The sequence below is a fragment of the Wolffia australiana genome, chromosome 6 (assembly GCF_029677425.1).
Source record: "Wolffia australiana isolate 7733 chromosome 6, ASM2967742v1".
Lineage (NCBI taxonomy): Eukaryota > Viridiplantae > Streptophyta > Magnoliopsida > Alismatales > Araceae > Wolffia > Wolffia australiana.
In genome coordinates this window covers 4,021,808-4,049,763 of record NC_135840.1, presented here as the reverse complement: position 1 = coordinate 4,049,763, position 27,956 = coordinate 4,021,808, and the positions used below count along the sequence as shown (strand labels likewise).

The 27,956-nt window shown below is 38.7% G+C and overlaps 1 protein-coding gene across 2 annotated transcripts; it reads right to left on the bottom strand.

Annotated features, from left to right (window-relative positions):
* Positions 1 to 1,254: 1,254 nt before the first annotated feature.
* ASG2 (transducin family protein / WD-40 repeat family protein) lies at positions 1,255 to 22,503 on the bottom strand. 2 transcript variants are annotated; one of them, XM_078577282.1, is made up of 21 exons: positions 22,375 to 22,503; positions 22,101 to 22,236; positions 20,898 to 20,966; positions 8,072 to 8,149; positions 5,583 to 5,717; positions 5,409 to 5,504; positions 5,200 to 5,328; positions 4,448 to 4,563; positions 4,257 to 4,374; positions 4,034 to 4,139; positions 3,635 to 3,777; positions 3,379 to 3,549; positions 3,184 to 3,294; positions 3,007 to 3,118; positions 2,657 to 2,928; positions 2,437 to 2,527; positions 2,066 to 2,161; positions 1,930 to 2,000; positions 1,721 to 1,845; positions 1,547 to 1,629; positions 1,255 to 1,450 (listed from the first exon to the last, which is right to left on the bottom strand). In XM_078577282.1, exons 2-20 carry the CDS (start codon positions 22,182 to 22,184, stop codon positions 1,548 to 1,550), a joined length of 2,205 nt encoding a protein of 734 aa, XP_078433408.1. In that variant the 5' UTR covers positions 22,185 to 22,236; positions 22,375 to 22,503; the 3' UTR covers positions 1,255 to 1,450; position 1,547. The 2 variants fall into 2 exon arrangements, with proteins under 2 accessions (XP_078433408.1, XP_078433409.1); XM_078577283.1 differs by having other exon boundaries at positions 3,635 to 3,771.
* Between the last annotated feature and the right edge of the window lie 5,453 nt (positions 22,504 to 27,956).

The following is a 27,956-nucleotide window of genomic DNA, read 5'->3' as shown; positions in this document are numbered from 1 at the left end:
CAGCATGTAAGTGATCAAACATGAAATCAGATGAATGGCAGGTTGGAATTACTTCATCATTGGACCCTTGTGATAAAATGAAGCTATAAAGTGGTTACTTCTGGCCAGTTTGGACAACTGATGTTAGATATTATACCAGATTAGAATAAAGAAAGGCATGGTAATCTCCAATGAAGATATCTCAAGATATAAAGGAGGTTAGGTCATGAAATTTTGTGCACAAGTTTCCGCTATCCTGACTTTCATCATGCCCAAATGAATCTAAAAGCAATGGAAATTTAAATAGAGTTCAAGTTTGCTTGATTTAAGCAGTCGAGGTTCAAGAAGATATCTGAGCAAGAAGGGAATTCACATTTGAGCAAAAAGGATATCAGGTTGGAATCAATAATTAAGAAATAAAGAGACAAAAGTACCAGAAAGAGTTTAGAGTGAAGATGAATATTAAACAAACGTAGATACAGTGGATGCAGAGGATGATGTTCACCATTCCTAACCTGATTGAATTATCTTTCTTCATTCTCTTCTGGACTGATCTATCAACATAGACAAGATATTCTCCATGGAACCTACCATGATCTTCATTCCATCCTCTTATATCTTCTCATTTTTTTTATTATTCATTTCTCTTCATAGTTTAAGTATTTGTCAAGTACTGAAATTAGAGAAGATGTTCGCCACATCTCCTTAGAGGGCTGGACTAGACTTGTTAAAATACTTATGTTGGATTGAATCTAATCGTAGTCTAGCAAAATCATGTCACAACCAATACAGATTACTATTGGAATCTGCGGAGTAAATAAAATCCAGCATTAATGTTGCAACTGCCAGAGCTTAAGCCACTCTGTATATATGATTAATGGGAGTTGTTCTACCAGAAAAACCTGAGGCAAGAAATATCTATGGAAGAGGAAGTTCTAATGGGAAGTGACCAGTACGAAGACTAAAATGTATCAGGGTAAAACAGATTTGAAAGCTCGTTTAAAAATGTATTCCATACCTAAGAGTTTCAACAAATCAAAATAATCATTTGATACACTGAAGAATGTTTATGGCCTCAAGATATGGCGTTTTCTAGTTGACACGCCCAATTTGACATATCAAAAGAGCTTTTTATCCGCCGCTTAAAATATAATAGGTAGCTCTAATGTATCAACATTAACGTGTATGGAAGTTCTTTTAAGAATACATTCCATACTGGGGAGTTCAACAATTCAATATAATAATCTGATAAACTGAGGAATGCATTACGGGGAGTTTACGACCTCAAAATATGTCATTATCTATTTGACACACTTGAGTTGACAAATTAAAGAACTTTTTATTTGCAACTTAGATACGATTGGATGATCCATTTATTTTGTGTATTTACATGATGGAACATCGTATCCAAACCTTTAGGATGACCATCAGAAGTTTGCTGAAAACAGATTTTCAATTTGGATGTTTTGACCTGAAAAGGAAAATATTTTTCTGACCTGATCAATAAAAAGATTAATTATCCAAAGATAAATAGCAGGCTTGATAACAATCAGAATCAGAATGGTACCTCAACTTTGTACACACTCAAAGGGTCTGAGATTTCCCTCGGAATATTCACTAAGCCCCAAACGCTCCAAGAACTCAAATGCACTACGAATTGAATAACAAGAATGTTACACTTTCCTTGTTTGATACGCATAGAAAAATTAAACATAATCAGGTAAAAGATGATGAAACTCACGGCATTCCCCTACTTCTCATCAGCTTCTTCTGATTTCGAGATAGAACACTTAACACATCAGCAGCCTCGGGGCAGCTGGAAGTCCCCCCCATAATGGCTGCCATTTGGGCATGGGGCGTCCACAACTATAATGGAAAAGTTGTTAGTTTCCAAAAAGAAAATACTTTTAACATGTCTAGTTTACTATGTAAAGTGCTTCAAGCTCTTACTTTGATGGTGTTGTCGATGCCACTCGTTGCGATGGCACAGTCGAAGGGATGGCATTGGATGCAGTTCACAACTGTAGAAGTCATCCATCAGTCCAGAAAACACCATCTGATGACCTGAATTAAGTAGAGCAATTACCGGTCTCGTCTCCGACGAGGATCTTGATCAGCCTTCCAGTAATTTTCTCCCAGATAAACAATCGCCCGTCATCACTTCCACTAGCAATAAATTCACCTGAAAAATGGTGTTAGATAAATGCCATGATACTGAAAGTTACCCTCTACCCACAGGATTGCACTTGCTGAATCTGAATTTTCGTTGACTAAGTAACATTTTGATTCTTCCCCGTTTAATTCATAACTGATTACCATCACCCCAGAACCTCATAAGTTTTTATATTTCTATAAGTAGAAAAATTATGAAGTAGTAGATTCTTTGGACAGTTTTCAACATTTTTTCTATACTTATAAATTCCACGGCAAATAGGGTGACTGTTGACTAGGAAGTACCTCGTCTGCCAAGAAAACTAGCTTGCTTGATATCTGTTCCCACATTGCAATGGCCAACGTATCTCTGCTTCATGTCAACCGCATACTCAACCTGAAAATCAAGTAATACAATCGAAAGTTACACAGAATGTTAGTTCAGCCATCATAGTTTATATTCTTGAATTAATATTCAACTAGATCCACCAAAACCCAATTTCAATTTTTTGGAAGAAAAGCAAACCTTATTGTCTGTTTCATTTTGACTAGACGATGAAGGGGACCCAGCTGAACGGTCAGGATGGCCGCTATCTCCGTGGGATTCTGTGTCCCTTGGAAGTATCAAATTCAAACTCGGGCGAAAGGCTCTTGGCTCCAGATCATTATTTTCGTCACCCGACATTGATGTTACAATATCCAGCTCCATTTCATCAAAATCTGAGTCTTCTCTTTCTGAATTAGCATCTCCAAGCCTTGAAAAATTCGACGCACCACCATTTTCCTTGCTACTTTGGCCTTCATAATCATCATTTTGGACTCCTAACTGAAGACTTGGATGAAAAATTATAAATGGAAGGTAAAATTTTACAATACCTGATGCTATGCGTTCCTTTATGACTTTTACTTGTTCCTGAACCTCGGAATTCGAAGGAGACAAATAGAGGGCCATCATTGCAAAATCCAGTGCATTTTCATGTTTGCCTAGCTGCATTCAAAGTGTAAGGCCTACAATATTTTCTGTGTGATATGTCTGATTTTAACAAATCACACCTTTTGTAGCGATTCAGCCATGTAGAAGTATGTCTTGAATGACAAAACATCAGTCTCTCTTGCTTTACGGCAATCTCTGATTGCCATCGCTGCATCGCCTCTCCAATTCCTCTGAAAAGAAGACATAAAATACACATTCTTAACCATCAGAAATAGATCAGATAAAGTAACAAAGCTAGAGGAATCTCCATAAACCTTGAGAAACAAAGCCGCCCGAACACACAAAAAATCATGCATTTGGCGATCATCAATTTGCTGACCACGTCGTTCAAGTACTTCACAACAGACTTCAATTCCATGAAGTAGATCACTGTTATTCTCCAGAGAATGAGTGGCAGCTTGAAGCAATTGGTCGCATATGTCTTGCTGAAATTAACATGAATGAATAATCTGAAATGGGAAACTTAAAATATTTATTAGCAGAAACAATGTGTGCAAAAAGATTTCTTACCTTTTTGGAAGGCCTCTTCTTTATTGAGGCATGTTTAGAAGATGCCGACTGGTGCGAGAAAGCTTCAAGTTCACTCAGGGCTGGGGGTAGGAATGTCCTTTCCGGTATGTCATCAACAGAATATTTCATAGTGCTGTCTAGACCTTGCAAAGTAAATTAGTGAAAAACAGGAAATATATTGAAAGAGGCTTTTACAAACTAATGCTTGTCACTATGAATGCTCCAGATTATGTCACTTTATTTCAAAAAATGACTATAATTAGATGGAATTAAATGTCATAATACTACAGATGTGGATGAAAAATACCAACTCAATCACCGCAATAGACATCAAAATTTCATGGTTGAAAACAATGGTAAGATCATGTCACATTAAAACTATCATTGATGTTTCAGTACCGTAATTCACATCCATCAAGTAGACATGTTCTCCGCTGTAGCTCATTAACAGTTCTTCACCAGTTGGACTAAAAGCAACATGCGTGAGATGCAAACTGGGGGATCTCTGATGGAGGAAATACAATTAGAAACGAAAAATCAAGAAAAGTGTAAATTGGCAAACTAAAAGTGTAGAAAAATGAACTCCAGAAAGCTGGAAATTTTAATAAAAGCACTTGCTTACACGTTCTGAGAGATGTATCGGACAAAAATAAGTGACACATGATGGGGCTTTGATCCTTGTTTGGAAGGAACTCGTGCTTGGAAGCATTCTTCGGTCATATAGACGACCAAAAGCATCACTGGGCGAGAAGATAACAGTTTCTTAGAAAACTAAGGATTAGCAGGTCCATAAACGATTATCAAAGACATTACCTTCCACCAACAAGAATCTGATGAGGGCGAGTTGGGCTGATGTCACATGATTTTAATGCTAATAAGTGCTTTGGAGGCTCACCTAATGATTTTTTTGCTCCAGAACGCAAATCAAGCTGCGAAAGACACCATCTACTTCAGAATGTTGGTATATCAACCATTAAAAAGGGTAATAATTTAAAATGTATCAGAAAATTTTCGAAGTTGCAGCGGTCTGATGAAGTGGTACCCAAAATCTTAGGAAAATTTTGTGCGAAAGATTTATTTCAATGAGTTATAAAAGATGCGGAACATCTTAGCAAAACCAAAATTAGAGAAAGGTGAGATTCTACTAAAACAAAAGACAGAAAAGGTACTCAAAAGTACATCTCTTTTCCGACAAACTTAGGCAAGAAGGGCTATGAAAAATCTGAAGAATTCAAACAGAGTCAAGGGCCAAAAACGAAAAGTCCTTAAATGGCAAATATGACACATTCTAAACCAAATGTACCAACGAGTTTGCGCACAGCAAATAGAATTTTTCAAAATCAGCAACCCTTTCTTTTCTTTTACGTCAAAATTCCCAACATCTGAGTCTACTGGCATTGATGTCCCATAAATTCAGAGGGTTCTACATATTATGCTAATCCAAAGACCACATCCCACAATCGAGAATGTCACATTTGAGTCAACAAAAAATGGTGCAGAGAAAAGATTCTTTTGACTAACAAAATAAATAAATAAATAAAAATAACAGAGGCATAATTATATACCAATACACTGCCGCACTCCTGGTTTGCCGACCCAACAGACGGGCAGCAAGTGCCCTCTCGAAGGTCATGCTGTCTCAGACTCCCATCTTCACTGGCACTCCACAATACATTTGGATTTCCAGGTTCAACCTATACAAAAATATTTTAAAACGAGGGAGTCTTTTACCACATATAAAAAACGTGTAGTGCAAAGAGTGATGAGCCCTCACAGCCAACTTCTTGACTCTCCCTGAATGACATCGGAAGAGCGCTAAAGGTTCTGGGGTTCTTTGTGTTGTTGTTTGAGATAAATTGAAAACACGAACCTGAAGACAAAGCAAGGTGCATTAGGAAAAAATGGAATGAGACCAGAAAAGTTCAAAGCTGATAAATTTTAAAGTTACCTCAGCATCACCAGCACCAGAAGCGACAATCTCATCACCAGTCTCAGGAATAAATCTGGTACAAAATATGTTAGCAGTGTGGCCTGTATCAACACTACAGCTAAGCTTCCTCTCAACATAATTCCATACATTAATCTGAAAAAACCCAGAGTCATAAGTTAGAGAATAAATGACTGTGATCCTTGTCTGGCTTTAATAGAAAAGGCAAATTTTTCGTTTATAATTTTTTAGCCACCAAAGTTTAGATAAGGAGCATAAAACATAAACATAATGATATGTTCCCAACGGGAGTCTATTGATAATCAACCAGAAGATGGAAAAGAGAGGTAGGCCTGGGAACGAGAGGTAGCCAAGAATTGCCAGATGCGGCAAATCTTGGCGACCAGATCTGGATACAGCTTGTGATCTATGTTTTACTCAACAGCTTCAATTCAAAAATCCAATCAATGACTTTCACTGTATTTATACTGATCCATTGACGAATTACAGGCTGACAGAGATTTGGTGTTGACTGCAATGAAAAATGCACTTGAGCAAATCCCAGGCTTGAAAGGAAGTTACAGCAGTCAAACATAGACGTGACAAACAGTTCCAAGAAGGGAAGATAGTCTAATTAAATATCAGAACTTATCATAATAAATCTCTCGCCAGATGAGCATCTGGCGAGAGATTTTGTCCTGTATAAAGTCCTTAACAGAGTCGGCACTGTAGCATACCCATTAAATCTCCCTACCTATGCAACCATTCATCCAGTTTCCCATGCATCACAAATCAAAAAGGCATTAACAGCTCAACTGCTTCATTCATTTCCAACGGCTCAACTGCATCACAACTCTAAATAGAGAATTCTTCCCCTCATGACAGCCAGATGCAGCTACTTGTGCCAAGAAACCACAAAATGATCATTCATCAAAAGGTGTCCCTAATGACCTTACAAGGGGGTATTTATAACCCTAAGATTTTCAAGAATCAGTCATTTTCTCATCTAAGGCTCATTTGTTGACTAAGCCTTTTTGACCAGGTCTTCTGTGATGAGTCCTTATCAGAACTATAACAAAACCCTCATACCATGTTATGCCACCAGTAGTTCAATAGCCACTCGAAGGAGAAAATGATCTAGCACAATATCAACATCTGAATAATCTTAATGCCGTAATCAATAGTTATACCATGCAATTCCTCCACAAGATCAACATCTGACACCGTCATTTTATTCAATGCCTGATAATCAGCCCAAGATCTACAAGAAACCTCCTTATTCACAATGATATCTGGACTAGCATATGGGCTTTGGGAAGGCCAAATGGTTCCTCAAGCATAGAGATCCTGAAAATTAATTTCCAGATCATCTTTTTCCCCATGTGAATAATGGTATTGCCTCAATTGAGTGGTTAGGCTCCAAGAAGCGGATTGATGAGATGGTCAACCACACAGCTTGGAGTCAACCCTGCAGATGGGAGAACTCCATGGAAAACATTTGGTGCCAAAATTCCTACAGATTCATCTCAAGAGGTACCCCTTCAAATGATAGATGACCCGCTGCGGTGAGGTTTCAGAAGCTCTCCTGTCTCTAATTGAAAATTTCTGTCAAGGCAGATGGATGGCACTATTCTTCATGACCTTAGCTGACACATATAAATGTAATAATCAGTCCGTCCATCATGAATCACTTAAGGAAAAAATTGTGCCACGAGAATGATAACAATGTCGCCCAATCATGTCCCTCTGTTAGGGACCTGAATTGGGTTTTCTGTCATTGGGTAGATGATCAGCTGAAATAATAATAGTTTCTCTCCTGGTACAGGTGTGGTCCCCCACCAGTTATAGCTACCTTAAGCATTTGGCAGATCCCATTTGCGGATGTCTATGCCTCAGCTGAGAATACACTCCAATGAGATAACACAGAGGGTGAGATTTCGGAGGAGAGAAGAGGTAGCCGAAAAGATAATCAGCCAACCCCAACCATCTGTCGATGGCATTTGTAAGTGAAATATGTAACTGATGCTCAGGAGAGGTTGACTAATAGTTTGACAACCTTAGTCATTATTCCCCAATTGCAACACAGTCTGAGTGAAAACCTGCTCTAATAAAATGTCAGTTTTCTGGAGGCCCCCTGTGCCGTCAGCTCTTGCCTGTGTCCACATCATTGATGCCTTAGGAGCCAACTCAAGAAGACAGAATAGCCATTATAAGACACAGAATGGGCCATATTGAGGTACATAATGTGGAACTCATGAAGCTACGTAAGCAAAAAATGAAAAGATACCATTGTGTAAACAATCTAAAATCTTTGAGGGTAGAGGAAACTATTCCGTAAACCATATTTTCTATGAGAGTCTCATAACAAGCCATTTATTTCTTTCACTATTCTCCGTATATTTTTTAATCTAGAGCTCTAGAGATTTTAGTTCAGCCCTTCATCCCTTTGAGAAAATTAAGTTGTTACAGCATATAACAACACTCAAGAGTAATGGCATGTCAGGATGTACCTCCAAGTCATCAGACCCAGAAATCAAAAATGTGCCACTCTTATTCCACGCCAAAGAATTTACACATCCTTCATGACCCTGAGACAAAAATTTAGAGAATGTCAATACACTAGAAAGATATACAGACATAACATTAAGTGTCGTACTCTTAGCTGTATTTTTTGTTAGGTGGAGTGACTTAGTTTTATTTACTGTTTTGTCATGTACCGTACTTCTTTTGTTCTGCAACGACCGGTCATGAGATTCACTACGAGAGTCTCATAACAGGCAATTATTGTTGGTCCATTTCGTATACCCCTATATAAGAATAATATGTGCACGATATTCTTGACGCAGTTACTACTTCCTTTCCAAATGGCAGCTAGGGTTTCAGACAAGCAGAGGCCCTACCTCAGACGTTTATGAATAGTCAAGAATCAGATCCAAGCTACTGAGAGGATAAATGAATGAAGTAGGAAAGAAAAAAAAAGATCTACTAAATTCTTTATGGTTCCTTTTAACAATGTTCTATTACGGCTGAAAAATTGCAGGCCAGCCAGTTGATTGCCGGCAATTATTTTCAATAAACACGGATAAGGTGATACTGATCAATGTTATTCAACAAATAAAGGAACAAAGTCAAAGAAAAGAAAGAAAATATAAATCAACAATGAAAATAAAGTAAATCATTTACCAGAAGTAAAGAAATGAACAAAAGTTGGACTTAAGGTTCAACTTCAGGAGAAGGGTTCGTAGACTAAAATATGAAATCGATCCTTTCAAGGATCAAGAAGATAGAGAATATTCTGAAAGGAATTCCACAAACCATGGCTTATAACCAGTCATGCCAGTCTTTGGTCCTTTATGGCATTTTGGTATCAGAGCCAGGTTCACATCTTCATCTGCCAGTCAAATAAGTTTTACCCATTTCTTTCAAAAAAATTGGTTTTAGCCATCTTGCATGAGCCATTGGTGTGATAAGCACTAGTCGCCATGGTCCAGTGACATTGTCCTGGAAATAAAATTATCAACATTGTGGCCAGAAAATGAGAGGTAGGCTTCCCAGTTTGCCTCATCAGTCAAAAATGCCAGAGTTCGATACAATCCCCCATTGCATCTAGGGCCCTTTCTGTCATTTACCTTTCCCTGACTTTCCCTCAAATAGATGTAGCCCTCCTTATTGGAGAGCCGCAGTCCAGGCACGGTTCCAGTGTGGCCCAGCCATCTCAGCCCCTTATTTGGACCATGGAATTTCTAACATTCTATCTCAGGTTCAGCTTCCTAAACAGCTTTTGGGGCCTGAAGGGCCCTGACTGGGCCCCCTCGACCCAATACGCGCATGCAGACTATTGGGTCCAGGCTTCCGGCCCCTACTGATAATCTACAAAAGATGACTTACAAAAGGAGATGGAGGAATAGAAACCGCAGGAGTGGGCGAAGAAATGAGCAAATGAAGCTCATATTTAAGTCAACGTAAGATGGATTGGAATGTGAAGTGCCTTGTGGCATCCGGAATAAATGAAGCTCGAAATAAAGGGCTGGAGCCAATAAGAAAGTAGAAGTCTTTCAGAAGTTTTTGGCAGGAGAGTCCTGCCACAGGTAGCTCTATTCGTGGAGCAGCGAGAGGATTCTGGTTGGATTGATGTATGAGGAGAAAGAGTCCAAGTTAGTTCTGCTTGAGCAGAACAGCCCAGCTGCCAGCCTCCACGTTTATGGTTTAGAAAAAAAAAAGAGCTCAATAGCTAACTAAGAGACTGGGGTACAAGCTCAACAGCTAAGTACCCAGAAGGATACAAGTGTGGGCTTGGCCCAGGAGCAGACCTGGGCCCAGGACCAGCCTAAGTGACTTAATTCACACATGCATGAATAAGTCACTTAAACATTGACTTTAAACAGAAATAAAAAATGAATAATATCATCTGCTTAAACCCCCCTATAGCTTTTTGTGGATGTTAACCATGCTGAGCTTACCAACCAACTTGAGAAATGCCAAGGAATGAAGCCCCTTGGAAAACATGTCTGAAATCTGCCCAGAGGATCCCACAAAAGGCAGCTGGATAATCCCAGCTTCAATATTTTATTTGATGAAATTACAATCAATCTTAAAATGCTTTGTGCAATCATGTTGAACCATGGTATGAGCAATAGTGAGACCTGACTAATTGATACAGTGTAGACACAATTTTCCCTCAAATTGGCATATCTAGAAGCCCTCACTTATACTTGGGCTAGTGATCTGAACTTTGCACAAAATGTTGCAATAACATGTTGCGTCTTATTTCTCCATCTCACAAAGCTTACACACACCTTCACACAGTAACCCAAGGTTGATCTTCTATCTACTGCCAAACCTGCATAATCAGTATTAGTGTAAACTATAAAACTTTTATTGCTCCCTTTTTTTTAACAGAACACCATGGCCAAGTGTACCTTTTTGGTATGCCAGAACACGATGAGCAGCCTGTAGGTGTACTTCACGAGATTAGAGCACTGGCTAAGCAGGCTCATGGAAAACGCAATATCAGGCTGAGTAAATTAACATCCCAATCAGCCATTGATATGACTCCCGGTTAACCGGTGGGCTATCCTCTCCAATCCATAGTTTTCTGTTTGGATCAACAGGAGTGCCCACTAGTTCACATGCGAGTTAGCATGTTTCCCAGGGAAGACATAAAATATACTTGTGTTGCGACATACACGGCCATCTCTGGAGTAGGCTGCTTCCATGCCAAAGAAATATCTCACTCTCTCCAATGACTTAATATTAAACACTGCGGAAAGTGATTCACGGAAATACTTGGCTCCAACTGGACTATTTTCGTAATTAAAATATTGTCCACGTAGGCAGTCGGGGATGTTAGTCCAGATGGTTTCTCCAGAAATACTTGGCTTGGGCGATAACCCAATTTCTTCATAGTCCTGGCAAATCTTCCAAACCACATATGAGGAGACTGCTATAGACCATTGATGGCCTTCTTTAATTTACAAAACCTACCTGCCTTAAAGGCATGTTTATATCCAGGGGTTATGGTCTTGTAAACTTTATCTTCTAGTTCACTGGCGAGAAATGTATTCTTTGTAACATACTGTTGGATGTTCTAGTCCATCTGAGCAGCTAAGGCTAGGGGGATCCGTATGGTATCCAGCTTGCCCCTCTGGAGCAAACATTTCAAAATAATGAACCCCATACGACTGTGTAAACCCTTGGCTACCAGTGGAGCCCTATTCCTACTCTCCATCAGCTCAATACTTGAGTGCATGTACACCCAACTATTTTTTTCCAGGAGGTAGGGGTACTAACTTTCCAGCACCATTCTTCTTCAACATGCTCATTTCCTAATCCATAACTTGACTACACTCCGTGCTAATCAGAGCTTGCTTGACTGACCCAGAGACTTCAACGAAGTAAACATTAGAGAGCAATGCTCGATAAGCAGGACTTAAATGATCATGGGAAAGACAATCGCAGTGGGATAACGTGGTATCTGAGTACAACTCTGGGTCCCCTTACACAATGCAATGGACCACTGAAGACATTCCTCAGTCGGTTGGTCTACCTCTCCAGACCCAGAGTCAGACGCAGCAGTAACTGTCTCATCATCGTCCACCAGTAGATTTTCTTCCAAAAAAAATTGTCCACTAGTAGATGTTCAGCACTCAGTACTGGACTCGGCTCATCAGATATACAGGTGTCATCAGATTCAGCCTGGAAGTTTTGCTGCATATTACTCGCTGGTTCCAGCATCTATATGGAAATGGCAGACTCAATGGATCAACTGGTAAACTGGCTGAGGCATCTGTTGGCTGCTAGTAGTTCTCACCTCCCAAGAACGCTGCACATTAATCAAAGGTCACACTGGCAGAGATGAAAAAACATCTAGTGGAGGGGTGGTAGCCCCTATAGCCCGTAGGAGTAGATGAAGAGCTAACGAATATGCATTTAACGAATATGCATTTCTCGTTTCCCCACAGTAGGAGAGCGGTTGCGCACATGGGTTCCACACTCAAAGGCCTAAGGGAGAAGAAAGGTTTTCAACTTAACCTAAGGGAATAAGGTAAGGTGTTTCTCCAGAGGGTTGACAGAAGCCAGGATCCTTGATGAGATGTGGTTACTCAAATGTGTACTCAACAGAATGGCCTCTCCCCCGTTAAATTTAAGGACATTTCAATGGAGTAGCAGTGTCCTAGCAGTAGATACAATATGCTTGATCTGTCTCTCAGCAAGCCCAAAATAATTGACGATTCATGAAGATACCGCTCTGACCAAAATAATGAGACACTTTATTTTATGTAGTCTGCTGAGCCCTTTTTCTTGCTCAAAAACAGTTGTATTCAGACGGCACAGATCAATATCCCAACAGTCATTGCAAAGGTATTGGCAAACAGATTGAGAGAGGTGATTGGGGAACTTGTGGGACCCTCCCAATCAGCTTTCATACTGGGCCGTTTACTGGTTGACAGTGCCGTAGCAGCAGGCGAGATCCTAGCGACATGGAAATGAGACGGAACTAAAGGTCTTACGTGGAAGGTTGATTTTGCCAAGGCATATGACACGCTTGATTGGGGATTCCTCTGGGCGTCAGTGAAAAGGAGGGGCTTCCCGAAAGAATGGGTCACATGGATGAAAAGATGCATCACAACACATTCCTTCTCAGTGTTGGTGAATAGAAGGCCGAAAAGCGGGCGTATACAACTGCACGGGGGGTGAGGCAAGGGTGCCCGCTCGCACCCCTACTGTTTGTGCTAGCGGTAGACGCCCTCGCCACATGCACTAATCTAGCATGTACACATGGTCTTCTGAAGGGTTATCAAACCACTAGTTTCCCTAGGGGTATCCCGTTACTGCAGTACGCGGACAACACTACTTTTTTTGTAGAAGGCTCTGTAGAGGAAGCAAAAAACCTGTCCACGTTACTCGACCCATTTGCGGACTTCTCGGGCCTACGCATCAATCGGGCTAAGTCTGCATTTGTGAGCTGTGGCCTTTCTTTGGAGGAGGAGGCTTAATGTGCAGAGGCCCTGGGGACATCGATTGGTAGCCTTCCTACGAGATATCTGGGTCAGCTGTTAACTAGAGGGCGGATGACTAAGGCGGATTGGCTGCTGATGATAGAGAAGGTCGAGAGGCGGTTGAAAGGATGGCAAGCCAAAGTGTTGTCAGGAGGAAGTAGGTTGGTGCTACTGAGGACAGTCCTGTCAGCGATCCCTATATTCCATCTCTTTGTATTCAAGATGCCTACTAGAATCGGCCAGAGACTTGAAGGCTTGATGAGACGCTTCCTCTAGAAAGGCACTGGTACCGATCAGAGTCGAGGGCTCACACTGGTTGCATGGGATACCGTATGCAGGCCCACCAAACATGGCGGACTAGGAGTATTGCATATCCAAAGCATGAATACGGCATTATTAGCAAAGTGGATGACTAGGATCATGCAACCAAGCAATGATCTCACCATACGGATCTTGAGAGACAAGTATGATCGGGGATTGAACTGGGGTAAGAAAATAGCCCCAATCAAGGGGGCGTCAGCATTCTGGCAAGGCCTCAAACAAATCTTCCCCAAGGTCTAGGAGTTCTACTCTGTCCGAATAGGCGATGACTCTCTCTGTAAATTCTGGACAGACCCCTGATCGTCATGCAGCCCCTTGCGAAAAGCATTCCCTCGGCTATTTGCACTCGCGCAATGCCCCGATGCTACAGCAGGTGAATGCTGGGACAGTACCTGGAATCCGAGTGTTGAAGGTGCCTTGTCAGACCAACGACTAACTGATTTCTTGGGCTTGCAACAAGCTCGAAATCAGATCCGCCCTAACCCGGGGGAATCAGATGGTTGGGATTGGACAAGAGCTCATTTCTCAGTGGGGAAAGCCTATGCACGGATCCGACAAGGCAACGATGAAGACAAAAATATGATCCCGGCGTGTCGAGTCATCTGGCATCTTAAGGTTCCGCTTAAGGCCAAGATTTTTGGGTGGCTCTTGCACCGAAAGAGACTAATGACCCGCGTCTTTCTCAAGAGGATGTATCCAGATGCCCCGACGGTATGCGTGTTGTGCACGAGAGATGACGAAGATTGTAATCATTTATTTTTTGGATGCCCTTTCGCACGCACAGTTTGGGCCACCCAAGCACAGTTGGCGGTGAACATGTCATCAGAAGAGGCCTTTTGGGAGTCTATGCAGAGGGCTGGTCCTAGACATAGAGAAGTGGGGGGCCGAGCGCTGACAGTGCTCTGGGGAATCTGACTACACAGAAATGAGGTGATCTTCCGAGGGGGGAAGGCCTCTACAGATGGGCTCGCCCATGAGGTAGAAGGTCTCCTAGCATCATGATTTTCCTCGGGATGAAGAGGGAAGAAGAAAATGTATTCATGTAATAGAGTCCTAGGGCTCGAACCATGTACTTGTCAGGTGGTTACCGATTTGTTCGGGTGACCGCCTCATATGTTTTCAGAAAAAAAAAACAGTCATACAGACGATCAACAGGGGAAAGAGAGAGAGAGAGAGAGAGAAAGCGAGGGAAAGGGGACGCGCCATCGCTCTCCGCAAGCCATCATGGACGTCTGCGTCTGTGCAGGGGACAACTCTAGGCGATCACAGCAAAAGGAGAGAGAGAGAGAGGGGGTAGGGTAGGGTAGGGTAGGGTAGGGTAGGGTAGGGTTGGGTAGGGTAGGATGGAGAGGGTAAAAACGGAGGGAAAAGGAGTTCCTACCGAGAGTTTTCACATGTCGTTCTTGCTCGATCAATCTCCCTCTTATGATTCCCAGTACATCAGTGAGTCATATTCCTTGGTGAGTTGGGTCGGAGTCGGCCCCTTTATGGGCTAGAATAGACGGGGGGTTGTTTGGTCCCTCTTTCCCTTTGATAAGACCTAATGGGTTCTTAACATAGTCTCTGGCATTGCTAGATCTGAACCTTTTTCAGGTAACCCCAGTTCAGTCTCAGTCATCTCACATAACTTCTTGAGGACTTGGCTGACTTCTGACTTTGCCTTTAGTAAGTCCAGGTGTAACATACACATTCATCAATAAAAACGATAAACAAGTGCGCACCTGTAAGACCAGAGACAGGCGTGGTCCCCAGATATCATTTTGCACGACAGAATGAAATTTGACTAGGTTCACTAGCATGGCTAAATGCAACTTTCTGGTGTTTGGCTAGTTGACATGCATCACACACCAATGGTTTAACATCATAACCAAAAAACAAAGCAGGAAATAAGCATTTGAGAATTTCAAAGGAGGGATGTTCCAGTCGAGCATGATGCAAAAAAATTCTCTCCCGCTTGCACCTCTGATTTTCCTGACACCAGATAGTGTATATGTCTACCAAGAAGCATTGGCAATCTCACTCCTCCAGCAGCAGCACTCAACCATCACCTCTAATTTGTGCAGACTTCTTTCCCACCTTGTCATATAGTTAAAATCCATCAGAATTTAAAATGTGTGACCTGCCAGCATCAGAAACCAACTTCTGAGGGGAAAGCAACATGGCCGTCAACTTTGGAACTTCTAAAGCATCCTTAATGATTCCCAATCTAACCTATACCAGCCACCTAACAAAGTCCTCCACTAGCGGTGATAACCTTTCTCTGACCATCATTCTCGTTTAGTTTTTAAATTTTATCATTGTATAGGGTCATATGGACTGTAGCCCCAGTATCAAGTGTCGAGGAACAATCTGGAACAAGATTAGAATTGAGAAATCCAAAAAAGATACCGAATCTGATGAGGAATTAAGTATTGAGTATGCCCATCATCTCTGCCATGTCTCTTCTTTGAGTTTCTCCAAGTCAGCTGTTTGTTGTGCATTATCATTTTCCCTAGGATAGCCCTGAGATTCACCCCCTTCAGTTCCCTAAGTATGGGAAACATAGACCTTCCTCTTTTTCCCCTTCTTCTCAGGATATCCGTGGAGCTCGAGGCACGTCTCCTTAGTATGCCAATTCCGTTTGCAGTGCGTACAGAACAAAAAATCTTTTGGATTATCCTTGAGTCCATCTCTTGAGTCATATCTGTTGACACCGTTATGGTTTAGTCAATGCTCCATCTCCTTCCACTCTCCTTCAGTGCTGTAGTTGGGCGAGGAGCTCTCTAAGAGAGTAAGGCTGAAGAGACATGGCTCTTATCACCAACATGGACCTTCAGTCTGCTTTCCCCCATGAGAGTATGAATGGCTTCATCTAAAGCTGGTGTTTTCTCCTAATGAATGATCTGCTTCCTCACATCTTCATCCCCAGGGTTCACACCAACCAGAAACATAAGCATACGGTGCTTAACAGTGTGTTATCTATCCAGCCCATCAGGAGACTGGACAGGCCACTAGTGGTTTACTTGATGACAGAGTACCTTGAACTCACATGCATATTCCACAATAGTTGGGTCTCCTTACATCATTTTCTGACCTCAGTCAATGAGAACATGAACCCTCCAGATCTCACTTCAAACATAAACCCTTGGACAATGAGATCTTCAGTCTTGTGTTGGCTGAGCAGCATGTGAACTTAATACCTTTAATTGTAGCATTTGAGTCTGGAAATAGAGTCATACTGGAACCCTCCAGAGCCAAGGCATAAAGTACCCACTCTCCAGTTTTGTGACATATGATCATTTGTCTCCTTAGTTTCAAACATTCTTGACAGAGATAAAGTTCCGCTGTTATTCCCAAAACCATGAAAGAAGCCTTAGCAGAAGACAAGTGGAAAAAAGGCTATGGACATTGAGATGGAAGCGCTTATTAGGAGTGAAATCTTGAAGATAGTTGATCTTCCCAACGGAAAATGTCCACTTGGGTGTTGATGGATGTATACAGTAAAGTATAGTGCTTATTTTTTTTGAAATATAAGTATAGAGCTCATGGCTCAGTGGAAAGGTATAAAGTCAGGGTTGTAGCTGAAGGCTACACTCAATGTTATGGAATTGATTATGATGAGATTTTTGCACCAGTAGTTAAATTGAATACTGTGCATGTATTAATGGCTCAGTGGAAAGGTATAAAGTCAGGGTTGTAGCTGAAGGCTACACTCAATGTTATGGAATTGATTATGATGAGATTTTTGCACCAGTAGCAAAATTGAATACTGTGCATATATTAAGTGCAATATCAGCAAGTCTTGGCTGGAGGATGTACCAGTATGATGCAAAAAATGCCTTTCTACTTGGTGATTTAGATGAAGAAATTTATATGCAGTTTCCACAGGTTATAGTTCTCAGCAGCCGAGTTACAAAGTTTGTAGGTTGAGGAAGACTTTATATGGGCACAAGCAGTCTCCTAGGGCATAGTTTGAGAAGTTTTCTCAATCTTTAAAAAATATAATAACAGTGATCACACTTTGTTTGTGACGCAGTCTCCATCTGGTCATATTGCCGTCCTTCTTGTGTATGTAATTAATATAATCATCACTAGTGATGATGCGGAAGTAATGGGGTACTTGGTTGATCGCCTATCTGAAGTTTTTGACATAAAATCCCTCGAACAACAAAGGCATTTTATGGGTATTGAATAAACTTGTTGGAGGAGACAGGGATGAGTGGTTCTAAGCCATCTGCAACTCCACTTGAACCTAGCAGAAAGTTGGGATCAAGAGAAGAATCACCTACTGTAAATTGGGAAATTTATCTACCTGAATCATACAAGGCTAGATATTGTGTTCGCTGTTGGACTTTTAAGTCAGTTCATGCATAGCCCCAGAGAACCACATCGACAGGCAGCATGCAGAGTACTATCCTAATTAAAAGGTACTGCACGGTATGGGTTAATGTTTCAGAAGGGCAGTAGAATGAATTTGGAAATCTATACGGACTCAGATTATGGTGGCTCCCTCATTGATCGTCACTCCACTGCAGGACATTGTTCATTTCTAGGGGGAAATCCAATTACATTGAGTAAGAAACAACCCGTTGTTGCTATATCTAGTGCAACGGCCGAATACAGAGCGCTGAAAGAGGGTATATGTGAAGGGTTATGGCTACAAGTTATTTTGGATGACCTCCGCATAGAACGAAGGGAACCAATTATGATATACAGTGACAGTAAATCAGCTATTGATATAGCTCATAACCACGTACAACATGATCGAACAAAGCATGTGGAAATCAACAAACATTTCATCCATGAAAAGATAGACCAGAAGATCATTCAGCTGCAACATGTACCCACCACTCAAAAAATGGCAGATCTATTTACCAAAGGCCTAGCTGGAAGTATATTTAAGCAACATATATCCAAGCTGGGAGTTCAAAGCATCTACCTACCAGCTTCAGGGGGGCTGTTAGCTACAGTCAGCTGATGCTGTTTACGTTTATATGTTTGTATTTTTCTTTATGTCATGTATGGCCCATTATGATAGGCCCATTATTATGTAGCCCATATTAGTACCCTAAATATATACATGGGGTACGTGGTTTTAGGTTAAGAAAGTGAAAACTGTATTCTGTTCCTTTTTTCTGACACCTTGGGCTTGTAAGCCTTGAGGTTATTGGCTCATTTTCCTTCTAAAAGAAACTCACATGGGGTTAGTACATTGGAGCAGTAAGGGACAGCATCAGAGTCATATAAATTTCTTTGAAAACCCTGACGCAACCTATTTTTTCAACTAAAAGACTTCTTTCTTTGTATAATATGGCTCAAAATTATAAAACATCTCAATTGCCATGAGCAAACGAGTTTCTTAAGATACCCATGCTGCAACCATTATTTCAGAGAGAGGTATGTTTGAAATAGAGAACCTTTCAACCGATCAACAATCAAGAGTTGATAAATATAAATCTAGGGAAATAAAATATTATTTTCACCATCAGTGAAAATATGTATTCATAAGCTCTGAACTGCATTTTGACTCCTGCATCGGGACCACCCTCTCCTTTTTCTTCTCACCAACATGAAATTGTTGAAGAAGCAGATCCCAAGAAATTGTTGCAGAAGCAGCTAAGGCGGGCCGCATGGGACCTATTCTCTTAATAGGCGGCAAACAAAACTGAATAGGAAAGGCGCGACTTCAGGCACGAGTTTACGAGCGAAGGGGCGAAGCGAATAAATTATTGAAGAACTTCTCTTGAAGATAATTATCTGCTGGATAACGTTATCCAGCGGATAAACGATGAAAGTAAAAGTCAAAGTAAAGAAAACAGAAAACATAAAATTAATTAGAAGAGAGTGCCTTTTTTTTTAGTCATCAATAGAAAGAGGGTCTCATGTGGAGCTAAGATGGCTGGCGATAAACAAAGAAAGATGAGACGGGACGGACTGTAAGAGGCCGCTGCGGGACTACCAGAGGAAAGCCCGCCCCCGCTAGCTAAGATAGATAGATAGTCCCGGTGCACATATTCTCTATTTAGAATCTTTTCCCGACCAGGCCAGCGGGTTGGGATGGGAATGGCTCAACCCACATGCATCATTTGATTGATGAAAGCACTCCACCTTTTCAACGAAAGCTTTGCTTGGTAGGCGCTGCCTACTCACCCCACTCCCTCAGACAATGCAATGCTCTAAACACTCCAGTTTGAAGTTCAGCCCCCTTCTCCCATGCGGAGTCACAGGCAGCGGCCCAGAAAAAAGCACGGACGAGCCACATGCAGGGAAACTTGCACGTATGGTTCTGGCTGGGGAATGAAGCTGTAGTTTGATGGGTATTTGACCAGTTGACTGATCGACTAGAACCAATTCTTCTTAGAAAAGGTCGATCGATGAGTTGTTTCTTCTCCCGCAGTCTTTATCTGAAAGTCAGATAACCTTCCCTGCTCAAGAAGAACTGTTTTTGTTGGGAAATAGGTGGTGTGGCCTATTAGGTCCAAAAGACCTTAGCCCACTAAGGGTTCCCTCTCTTAATCCCACATTGATAAATCTCTAATACTCTCTCTCTCAGAGCCCTATATAAGGGCATGTATCCCTTCTTTTTCTAAGTAACAAAGTTCTATCTTTTCTATCTTCTTCAACAGTTTTCATGATCGAAATAGGAAATAGATATATGAACTGTATAGGATCATTCGCTGGAATGGGATAAGTTATTTTTTATAGGATCCCAATGGGATCGTAGAATCCACTGAAGATGCAATAGGTATTTGTGATCGATCAGCTTCCAGTATGACTGAAAACTTTCTATCTGCATTGTTGAAGATATGGGCCGAAATATTGGGCTTTATCTTAATCATTATCGGGCTCCATTATGCTCCATATCGGGCCCTATTGAGCCCACTATCTACAACTAAAGGCTAGTCAAACTAGCCGTTAACTAGCCGTTAGAAAAACTAGCCGTTAGACGGCGATTATAAATCATAGTGTATGCGATTGTAATTGTAATGTTTTTCGTGTTGAATGAAAATATTGCATTTCTCTTGTTCTTCTCTTGTCTGGTTCCGCCAGTTACTCTGATTCGATCCAAGAAGTTAACATGCATCCATAATAACTACACAATCCGTTTGTTGGTTGGACCCGAAATTATCTTCTTGTTTCTCGAACAGATTTTTTCTTACTTGAACAATGGGTCATAAAACTCCCGATCCTCAAACGCCTTGGCTATCAATCCATCAATAAGCATCAAAATGTCTGAATACCCACTAGTTTCTCATTTTACAGCTATGTACCCACTAGTTTCTCATTCAGTACGGGCGTATATATCAGTAGGTGAGATGTTCACCTTTTGTTGCAATTGGAAATGGTTATGCTGCTCTTGTGCCTGACCATTTTAGGGGCATTATTTATGATCCCCAACCCTATCACGGGTATTTCCAACAATTCCCTAACAGTGATGCAATATTTGGAAGATATTTCGACCAGTTTCTACTCATACTAATCAAGGAAGGCAACTATAATGGGAAAAGGAATTAATATCTCTGGCTGCACAGCAAACCTCCAATTCTCTCTCTAGTTCAAGTCTTTGAATCAAAGATGAATGACAATGCAACCTCCAGTTAATGTCCTGAAAGATTACAGCTAAGTCACGTCAGTTGGAAATAAAACTCTCAAGTATTGAGACCATAAGTTTATCAATTTATCAAATTATATAGTTTCGCGCCTTATATAGGATACAGGCATTTCAGTTTAGTTCCTACAATTAAAACCAGTGAATGAAGAGGCTCCAATACAGTGACGGTCTTCAAATTGAAACGGGAAAGAGATGAAATCAAAGTACGTAGTTACTATTTTATTCATGTTTACTATAGTTTGGAGAGGATAAAGAAAAATAAATAAATGAAACACTATACTACATCCAAACATTTCCATCGTATAAAAAAGTGGAACAACAATTCCCAACGGACTTCTACAAACGCGTTCTTCAATCAGATCATCCTTACCAAAACAAAGAAAAATCATAGAAGGATTCATGTGAAGCTTCATGCTACAAAGTATGAGCAAAATCCACATTGAACATGAACATCGAGGATCATTTGCACAAAATTTCTAAAAGGGTCTCCTCTTCCCAACATTTCTCCGAGCTTCATAGGCCGTTTCAAAGATGTGGAGAAGTCTTCTGGTTTGTATTACAAGAAATGACAAAAGAATGTGGATAGTAACCATATCTAATAATTATTTATTCGTATTCGATTCATTTATCATGCCAGTAAACGCCATCGAGAGTTTTTTTTCCTGTTCTCACACTTCAGCCGCCGAATCACCACAAACACCAACACAGAAAAATCAAAAGTTTTGCATTCCTTTTCTACGCAGGCCATTGAAAAACAAGGAATAGAGAAGTTGATGACTAGACTTCTCTTTTGCATAGGTATTCGAAATCATTTTCAGATGAAGGTCCCCTTGATGATATTCGAAACTTTAATATGAGCATCCGGAGTGGGTTCATTTCAGAAGATGGAATACTTTGAGAATTCAAATCCGTGGAGAATTTTGCATTTTGAACGATTATTTTTCTCACAAATGCATCAGAAATTTACAAGAGAACGCCGGGAAACCACATCGAAACCCTCACAAGGTATGATGTTCTAAAATGAAGTTAAATTCAAACGTTTATGAAGAAACTAACGCATAGAGAGCGAAAAAACGATCGAAAACCACTAAGAACAGCATCGGCCGCCAGTTAAGAAACAGCGATGACCTTGACATTATCAATCTTCCTCGACTCAAGCAAGTCAGCAATGTTTCCTCCAGGAAGGCTCCACGGAGCCCCTCCCATCGTCATCAAACAATGAAGGGGAAGAAACAATCAAACCCTCGTTTTCCTGCCGTGTAATCTGCATAACTCGAATATTAACCTCGGAGACGTGATGAAAATTCAAAATCAGAAAATTGATTATCAGCTTAAATTCAAGATTTTGATGAAACTTGAACTGTAATCGTGCGAAGAACTGCCTAAAAAGCGATATTTTTACCAGCTATAGCCGATGGCAGGGCTTTTCCCCCATTCTGGAGCTTCAGAACTACCTGACACGGAGAATTGCAAGTATTTAAAGTAAAATTTGGTAACTTTCTTGAACTTATATTCTATGATAGAATCAAAAATAGAACATTCATTAAAGAGCTTCCATTCTGATTATTTTCTGATTTTTTTCTGTCCCTTACTCAGTTTTAATCTGAATTATTGCAAGTTTATGCAGAGATTTTTTTGTTAATAATATCAATGTTAGTATTCATTTCAGAACCATCACTAGAGAAATAATTTATGAACAGTGCTAATGAGATTCTCACAATGAAGTGGGAGAGCAGTTAAGATGAACAAGGTAATGGAAGTAGACTAGTTCATGAAATGATCTGAAATTGCCATTGTGCATTGACCTACAATGATAATGTGAGAATTAGTGAAAGTTTAGACAGAATTTCTGGTTGATTATATTGATGTTGGTATTCACTTCTTACATATACCATAGGGCCAGAATGATAATCAAACTTATATGTGCATTGATCTCCAGTGATATTGCCATTGTGCACTATCCCTGGTGAGATCAACATAGGGTGATAATTAGAGTCTTAGATGAAGTTAGATGAACCCTCCATCATAATCAGAATACAAAAGAAACATTAAGGAAAAACTTTGCGCTTTATATTTTCATTATTTTTGTGAATTTGGCTTATACTAGGTTTGATTTGGATGTTTTAATTCTTAGTCAGTTGAATTTATAAATAGGATTTTGAATTGTTGATATATGTAAGAAGTGGAAGTTTGATATTTTTAAGGGAGAGGGAAATGAAAAGACATGAAAACAATATATTAAGTGAGTTATTATTAAACTTGGGGATAGAGAAATAGTGAGATAGATGACAAAAGTGGTTGAGAGTGAGAAATATACCTGACAAAAGTGAGGTAGGATTGAGAGAGATATTATGCCAGAAAAATTTTGTGCATCAAGAAATATAATGATAATTTTTTAAATTTATCAATTTGAGATTGAGGTTGAATCGAGTCCAGATAGAAGAATGTGGAGTTTATTTAGACTGACCAGAATAAAATACTTGAGGATGCAAATAACTTATATTTGACTTGGAGAAAATATAATATGCTAAAGATATGGAATATGATAATAATGAGATAATAAAAAAGATTACTGGGTTGAGTAAATAAATTAGATCTATGTTCGGATTAAAATAAGGTATAAAGGGATATTTATAGAATTGGATTGCAATTAGAAGAGTTTGAGAGATTGGGGAAGATAGTTGAATCAACATACAAACTAAGCGTACTAGGCAAAGAAAGCCGAGATACTTTTGGAAGACGTTGTCATTTTTGCATTCCTTTTTATTTTTGGTAAATTTATCATAGATAGATGTCGATGAGTGAGATATAGGTGAAATAAATGAAGGATGAATCCCTTAAAGGAGCATCAACCATGGCAACCCTTTGTGACTGACGAAGGGGGACATCTTCATGAGATGTCGAAGCCCAAGTGGACAAGGCAAGGAAACAATGTTTGCAGTGGTGGCATGAAGTTTTTATTTCCTTTGGATTATTTAAAATACTGATATTCATAGGCGAATGTCTGATTCCCAATAATATTGATTGGGATTCTGATTTTTAGTCTACAACATGATAATATAAATAGGATAATATTAGGGAATAACAAAAAACTCTTATAAAATATTGTGTCCATAATATTCCTTCTGTCTGGTTACATGCTCATATAATAGAGTACTCCTTAGATAGAGTATATAGTTTTTTAAGAAATAGTATATAGTATATAGTATATAGAACAGCTAAATAAAATTTGAAACCTGGTGATCATCTCTCTAAGGTTTTCCCTTTCTAGGACAAAGTAACAAGACCCTTGACCTGGTATCCGTCCACTTTCAACTGGTGATAGCACTGAAGATAATGTATACTTTCTAGATAATTACTTCAATTTCTCAGCAAAGTTACCATAAAATTCAGACGCAATATCCAAAAAATTAATGAAATAAAAATGCTATATGCATAAAATGGATAAATTTATATTTTATTGTTTAATACAGGGATATAGGCTACATGTACTCACTACCAAATATAATATGCCTCTTTAGACGATATATCATAATTTTTATAGTCCAAGATCACCTGTTATATTTGTGTGCCAGCTGTTCAATGTCTTTGCTTTTGGACCATTTTATTAAGCCAAACACATTAAAACCTTGAATATTAAATGACTTCACAAAGACTCATTTTCAGATCATATTCATTCAATGAAAATTAATCACTAAATTGGAAGTGCTTTTAGGCCAAATAATTAAATATTTTAGTTTAATAAAAAAATTAATGTTATAAGTAAATTCACTATAAAATTCATGTTATTGATTTTGCAAATTCATAAAAATAGGGAAATGGTGATAATCATGTAAAATGGCATTTTACCTCACTTCTAACTTAAATAATTTATAACAATTGAAATTATTCGGAGTTGACTAATGGCACATAAATTTTACTCTAACTTTCATCAAGAATACATCGTTGATTTAAGATAACAGACTTAATCATTATCCATTCAAACCTTAAATAAATACATATCATTTGATTAAAAAACTAATACCTACATAGTATTTTTAAAACAAAAATTATGTTGGATGAATAAACTCCATTTTGAGGTAAATTTCCACTTTTTAAAAAGAGTTTTAGGCCTCCATTTTGCATAGTATCACAATTTACATACTTTGTCCCATTTTGACTTATACATGAAGCCCAATGTCCTCAATCTTGTTGGCAATAATTAAAATACATGTGGCATATAAGTCTATCACAGATTTCTTATCTTGTTCAGTATTAATTGATACAATATATATTCATAGCATTCATATGTGATGCTTATAATGAAGTCCACAAATACATGCTTTGACTAAGTGAATTATGATGAAATCATAATACATATATTTTACTATTTTATGTACATTTTCTAAATATTCACATTTGGAGGATACTCAAGAATGACATTGGAATATATTGATACATTACCATCAGCTAACCCTACGCATATAATAAATATGGTTGACTAGTGTGGAGAGACCAAGAAATACAGTGGTGATGTTTAGGAAAAGAGTTCATATTGGACCCCTGAATAATAGTATACCTAATACTCAATCCAAAAAATTAATGCCACACTTATGGATGGATGTTTCTGTTTTCATAATGACTAATGAGTCTCTCTAACCATGATATTTCAAATCAATACTACATCTGATTCAGATAGAAGTCAAGGTCGGTGATTCAGTGGTCAATATGGAACCATACTTCCTTGGTATAAAAGGATATGTCTCAAGTAAGAGGATGTGATGAATTCCTAGTGAAGTTGAATTTGGGAGAAGATAACCAATTAGGGTTTGACAATTGAACATACCCTAAGCTGTCCTAGGAATATCACACAGACAGGGATCATATGGATTGGGTAAAAATGATTCTTAATCAATCTATATAGATATTCTTATTTGATTAACGAGATTATGCAATAAAGGTTATTGGGACATTAGATATATGAAATAGACTAATACATTATCCATCAAAAGGTGTACCTAAATTTATGGGTTTTATAAAAAAATCATGTTAAGTATAAATAGGATAAATCCCTAAAACAATTCATCCAAACAAGAGTTCTTCAGGTGTCCATCCTTCTTCTTCCTAATCTAATTGGGTGCTCTCTCCTCCTGATGCAATCAAATTTACAAGAGCGTGATGGTGAATCAATAAGGAGATTTTTAAAGATGAGGAGGAGATTCAATGTGTAGAGGGTTGCACGGATGACTCTCAAGGTCGGATTTTTAAACTGCTTAGAAATAACATATTCAAGTCATGAAAATGGGATTTGATCATCAGGTTTTAGATATGTTTTAAAGATATGTATAATTTGATTTTATCTTATTGGAGTGAATTGTCTCTATATCATGCCAAACACAGCCACAAAACCTGACATTCATCTCCTATTTGGTTGGAGTGTCTACGATATAAACCATTCATCTAAATATCGCTATAGACTATGGTCTCGCCAAATTTTAAGACAGGAGTGATATTATAGTAATAATGGAACGGAAAAAGGAGAAACAATACTCATCCTTTTACATAAAATATTATAAATATTTTTTATTCATAAATTTTCCTATCAATACATTCTTTTGGGAATGAGTTATCCAATATAGAAATAAACAAGTGAAAAATAATAAATATTTTTGTGAGAGTTAAGTCTTTTAAAATGGCAGTCTTCTATCCTTGCTTTCAACAATGTTGAATTTTGAGTTTAGCTAGATATGTGTGATAACATTAACTTTATTGTCTTTTAATTTTATAATACATCTTTAATATTAGATTAACTTCTCCAAACTTATAATACAATATACATGGTTCTTTGATTTAGTGTTATCAAGAGGGTACTGATTAATATGTTGTGGAGAAATTAGTTAGTTCTACTGATTTTACAAAACAGACTAACTATGAAGAGAGTATTGATTAATATGTTGTGAAGAAATTAGTTAGTGATACTAATTTTACAAAATCAGTCTAACTATGAAGAGGGTATTGAATAATATGTTGTGGAGAAATTAGTTAGTGATACTAATTTTACAAAATCAGTCTAACTATGAAGAGGGTATTGTTTAATATGTTGTGGAGAAATTAGTTAGTGATACTAATTTTACAAAATCAGTCTAACTATGAAGAGGGTATTGATTAATATGTTGTGGAGAAATTAGTTAGTGATACTAATTTTACAAAATCAAACTAATTATTATGATGGTATTGATTCATATGTTGTAGAGAAATTAATTAGTGATTTTACACCTAAAGTAAAATACTTTGATAAGACTAAATATGAAGGCAATTCATGTATTATTAAATATATTTATTTTTTTATTGTTTTGTCTGTTCTCTTATTCAAACATATGGGGAATGCTACATCCTCTTTTATGTTCATGTAAACCATATACAAAATAAACAGTAAGGAGAATTCACATAGACCCTTACTTCTAAGCTGAAGTGATTTTTCTAGGCTTAATTGATCATTCAAACTGATACACATAATTGAATCAATGTAAATAAAATAAAATCAAGCTAGAAATCAAAGATGATCTTATCACCTTGTGCGGCATTTTTGTCACATTGATCTTTGGGAGAGTATCTTAAAGCTTTTCACATGCCCCCACTCTAGATGTATCCATGCAATCGATGGGACGAGGGATCTCATCAACTTCTTCACTTATCATTAAAGATCTTATATACCTTTTCATCATCAGGTCTCACTTGTGTAGGGAGTGGTATGAGATTAAGATAAGATAAGAGGGGTTTCCCTGATCTGGCTAACGTGGGCACCTAAGATGGATCTTCCTCATTTATACTTATTATTGTTTTTTTCATAAAGTCATTTTTTTCTTAAGTGTATTGACTAAACACACATAGATCTTGTGTATGTGGGCCTCTAGCCCATTTATCAGTATAGTTTATAATATTAGAGGTACAGTAATATTTATTATAGAACCTTATTAATTAACAATATCAAGATGTATTTTAATT